At 30.9% G+C, this 4,586-nt stretch overlaps 1 protein-coding gene across 1 annotated transcript; it reads left to right on the plus strand.

The window, feature by feature from the left end:
- The first annotated feature begins 364 nt into the window (after positions 1 to 364).
- Positions 365 to 3,278, plus strand: LOC111903004 (caffeic acid 3-O-methyltransferase). The gene is made up of 4 exons (XM_023898797.3): positions 365 to 946; positions 2,017 to 2,327; positions 2,564 to 2,628; positions 2,703 to 3,278. Exons 1-4 carry the CDS (start codon positions 567 to 569, stop codon positions 2,997 to 2,999), a joined length of 1,053 nt encoding a protein of 350 aa, XP_023754565.1. The 5' UTR covers positions 365 to 566; the 3' UTR covers positions 3,000 to 3,278.
- Positions 3,279 to 4,586: the final 1,308 nt, after the last annotated feature.

A 4,586-nucleotide genomic window follows, 5' to 3' on the forward strand; every position in this document is an offset into this window, starting at 1 on the left:
AAGCTTGATATACTTGATAAAAATCAATAATTATATGATTTATCTTTTTTAATATATATAAAATAGTCACGCTTTAAAAAACGGCATGATTCGTCAAGACTTGTCATGGCTTAACTTTTATCTTGCTGTCAAACCGCACCTCACGTTATTTAGAATATTGATTATATTAGAAGAAAGAGCGTTATCAAAGATTTATGAAATTTCAAACTTTGGGTGCAATAAAATATCAAGTGGAGACAAACTGTAAATTTACAAGGAAAAATGAAAAAAATGTGTTTAATAGATTTAAGTGGGGTCCACGCCTACCCTATACCCACAAATCAACAATCAATCTTGAGCATGAGACAACCACCACAACAATCACTTCGAAATTTGCACGGTCTACGAGGCCCACGCACATGCGTTCCCAAAACCTCAAAAACAACCACATAATTCTGCCGAGGGGTTTTTCAATATACATTATATAAAGAGGAGAACGAAGCAGGGACAAGAGCTATAAGCCTATAAAGTATTATCTTGCCAAATACCCATAAAGCTTAATAGCCTGTAAATATTCAGACTCAAAAATGGGTTCGGATGAGGAGCAATTCGCATATGCAATGCAACTGGTTACCTCCATGTCCCTCACCATGGTGCTGGTGAATGCAATGAAGCTCAAGATCTTCGAGACTATAGCAGAGGCAGGACCTGATGCACGGCTCTCGGCTCATGAGATCGTATCCCGTTTGTCCATGACAAATCCGAGTGCCCACCAGATGCTCGATCGAATGCTTCGGTTGCTCGCTACTCATTCTGTTGTAACCTGCAATCAACAAGAACGTGAGTTTGGTCTGGTTCGAGTGTATGGACTCACCCCCGTTGCCAAATACTTTGTTCCAAACGAAGATGGGGTGTCCTTATGTGCTTTGATGGAGTTGCTTCAAGATAAAGCGTTCGTTGACAGTTGGTATGTTTAATCACACTAAACAGTTTATATCAAAACAACGGGAGAAGTTTCTGAAAAAACAATATATATATATATATATATATATATATATATATATATATATATATATATATATATATATATATATATACATATATATATATATATATATATATATATATATATATATATATATATATATATATATATATATATATATATATATATATATATATATATATATATATATATATATATATATATATATATATATGTTAAACTTTTATTTAGTTCAGTCAGATTTATACAACTTTTTTACCTAATTAGCGGATGAGGGTAACATGAGGATTAATACAGTGTGGGTTAATCTATGAGCAAAATCTGACTGGGTGGAATCCGCTCAAATGGCTATAGATTAATTAGTTAAGCATATCAAAATTTTGTATATGATGCTAACCCATCCTCACTCACGTAAATTGTCAACTCTTGTTTTCTCTAAAAAAAAAATACTATATATTAGCTTTTAATTATTATTATTGGACATGAAAACTTTTTTGAATGGTAAATACAATCTTTAGTAAACTCTGACTTTTTAATTCTTTTATATGCTTTGTCGATATTGATAATTTATTCTATATCCTAGTTATATCTAGATATTAATTAGTCATTTTATTTTGTTATTATTAGATCTATTTGATTAAATATACAAAAAAATTGAATATATTTTATAGAAATTATTATCATAAAAAGTTTTTTTTTCAAAATGATACCAATACCAAAATTAAAAAAAAAAAAAAAAACATTACCATAACATATGATATTTTTCGTTCTTTTTTATATTATTATCAACTAATGTTATTTGTAAAAAAAAATATAACACAGACTTTAAAATAGAAAAAATAAAATCATGATTATAGTTTATAAAAGGTTAATGGTTGGTGTAAGTTCATAACAATAGTTTTTCGAACAAAATTAAAAGATTTGGAGTGCCTTTTATTAAGGTCTATAAACAAGATTAATGTTTTGCAGTAGTGAATTGTACTGTGATTATTATTAAGGTGATGGATATTTTTTTTTGTTTATTGAACAAGGTTTAAACTCAAAGATTCATTGTTAGAAGGAGGTGTTCCATTTGATATGGTTCATGGAACACATGCATTTGAATATCCAGCATTAGATGCAAGGTTCAATAAGGTCTTCAACAATGCCATGACGAATCATACTACTATGGTGATGAACAAAATTCTAGAGTGCTACCATGGTTTTGAAAACCTCAAGCAAGTGGTTGATGTGGGAGGTGGTTTAGGAGTCAATCTCAACATAATCATATCAAAATATCCCACTATAAAAGGCATTAATTTTGATTTGCCACATGTGATCCAACATGCACCGGTCTCTCCTGGTATGTTTAGTTTAGGCCTTCTCAACCTTTTTTAAATTAAAGACGATCAATTTGAGAAAAATATAATGGAACCTATAGAAAAAAAAAATCGGGTTAATTGAATTTCAAACCTAGAGCCAAATTTAAATGGAATCTAAAACCAAGAACTGTTATGTTTTGGTTTTTTGATTTTTTTTGGTTCTAAACTTTTTTGACAGCCTCATTTATTGATGTTTTTTTTTTATTGTAAAATGTAGGTATAGAACATATTGGAGGAGATATGTTTGAAGAGGTTCCCCCAAGTGATGCCATCTTTATGAAGGTAATTTTTCACGAATATCCTTACAATTTGAATTGAAGGTCTTTCTAATTGGTGAAACATGAAATCTGGCATAGTGGATATTGCATGATTGGAGCGATGATCATTGTGAAAAGTTGCTAAAGAATTGCTACAAGGCATTGTCAAATGAGGGGAAGGTTATTGTAGTTGAGAGCATTCTTCCTTTTTTGTCCAACACAAGCTCTTCCGATAAAGTCACCACTCAAATAGATGCAATCATGATGACACAAAATCCAGGAGGAAAGGAGCGCACAAAGCATGAGTTTCTTGTGCTGGCTAAAAATGCAGGATTCACTGGAATAAAAATGGAATGCTTCGTTTGCAACCTTTGGGTCATGGAATTTTACAAGTAGAGTTTTCTCTAATTATATGTGTGTTTTATATTTCATCATTAATGATATCTTCATTTATAAATAATGACCTTAAATCCTTGATTAAAAGAGGTTTATTAATGTGATAGAAAAATGGATATGTTTATCCAATAAATAGGATTTAAAGTAAGCTTATATGACAAATTTCTCAAGGTTTTCAACAATGTTGGAGAGTTTGAGATCCATTATTGTAATTTGTCGAGAAAATGGATAAAGTTTTCGGTGTATAACAAGAATTACTAAAGCGCCGGTTTGAGCTCACATGCACACCTAGTTTCTCGTTAGTTTTTGTTTTAATTGTGATTTTGTTCAAAGACAGAAGGCAAAGAGAAAAAACTTGTCTTCCTCTTTTCACTGCATGAAAGGAAAAGTTATCGGATAGTTGACGCAGCTTAGATGTATTTTCCATAAATAGTTAAGATATAATTAGAAGAGGAAGAAGTAGCTCATGACGCAGCTTAGAAAAAACTTGTCTTCCTCTTTTAACCAATGTGGGTTTTAGATACCAAAAGGTCATTGGCCTAGTAGTTGTATCAGGTGTTTGTAATGTTTCCTTACCGGTCCATTAGTTTTTAATGTCCTCGACAAGATTAAAAAAAATTATACCCCTATATTTGTACCGTATGATTGATAAAAATGATACAACCATCAAGGTCTGGTTTTATGTATCGACTTTGAAGTAGAAGTGATCTGAAAAAATGAATCAGAATCTAATTTTTAAAAACTAATATCAACAATGCAAAAGTTATACCTTCTGAATTAGCACAAAAAAATAATGCCCCCAACCTCCAGAAATATCTCAATAAGAGTATACTGATAAAGAAAAGTAAACATGAATTAGAACACAAATATGAAGTTAAAGACATGAACAGGTGAACTCCAAAACTCTATAAAAACGCATAAAAATACCTAAAACCTTCAAACAAAATCCGAACTTTAGAGTTTAGATAATCAAGTACGCCTCTCGAAACAAAAATACTAACACAAATTGATTAGAGAGAAGATCGAAAAGATAAGATACAACTATTATAGATATCGATAAATAAGAGCTAAGATTAATCAAATAGAAAAATACCTCTAAATGGCTGAAGCCAACTTTGAACTCCAATTCTGAAGTCTCGAACTATTTTCTTCACCTTTAACTCTTCAGACAAAAAAGTCGGTAGTAGCATTGTAGCAAACTTAAAAATCAGGACAGATTCACATTGTTCCAAACATCGATTAAATGGGCATTAGTACAAAACTAGCATTCGGCCACGCAAAAAAAATAAAAATAAACTTGTCACTGTAGACATTTTATGATGTTTTTTTTTCATTCATTATGAAAGAAAATGTCGCATCACTAATGATAAGTTATAGTGACTAACCCATAAAAGTGTTACTATAGGTAAAAACCTTTACCATAGGGTACCATTTTTTGTAGGTTTTTCAATCATTTTTTATAACCGTCACCATAAACTATTTCCCCTCATAAGTTATTTTGTTTATTATGACTATTGCTGACTTTTAGTGACACGTAACAGATTAAAACATGATCATAAACTACATTTAGTCGCAAGTTTTTTCGTT

This window comes from Lactuca sativa, chromosome 9 (assembly GCF_002870075.4).
Source record: "Lactuca sativa cultivar Salinas chromosome 9, Lsat_Salinas_v11, whole genome shotgun sequence".
In the NCBI taxonomy this organism is placed as follows: Eukaryota; Viridiplantae; Streptophyta; class Magnoliopsida; order Asterales; family Asteraceae; genus Lactuca; species Lactuca sativa.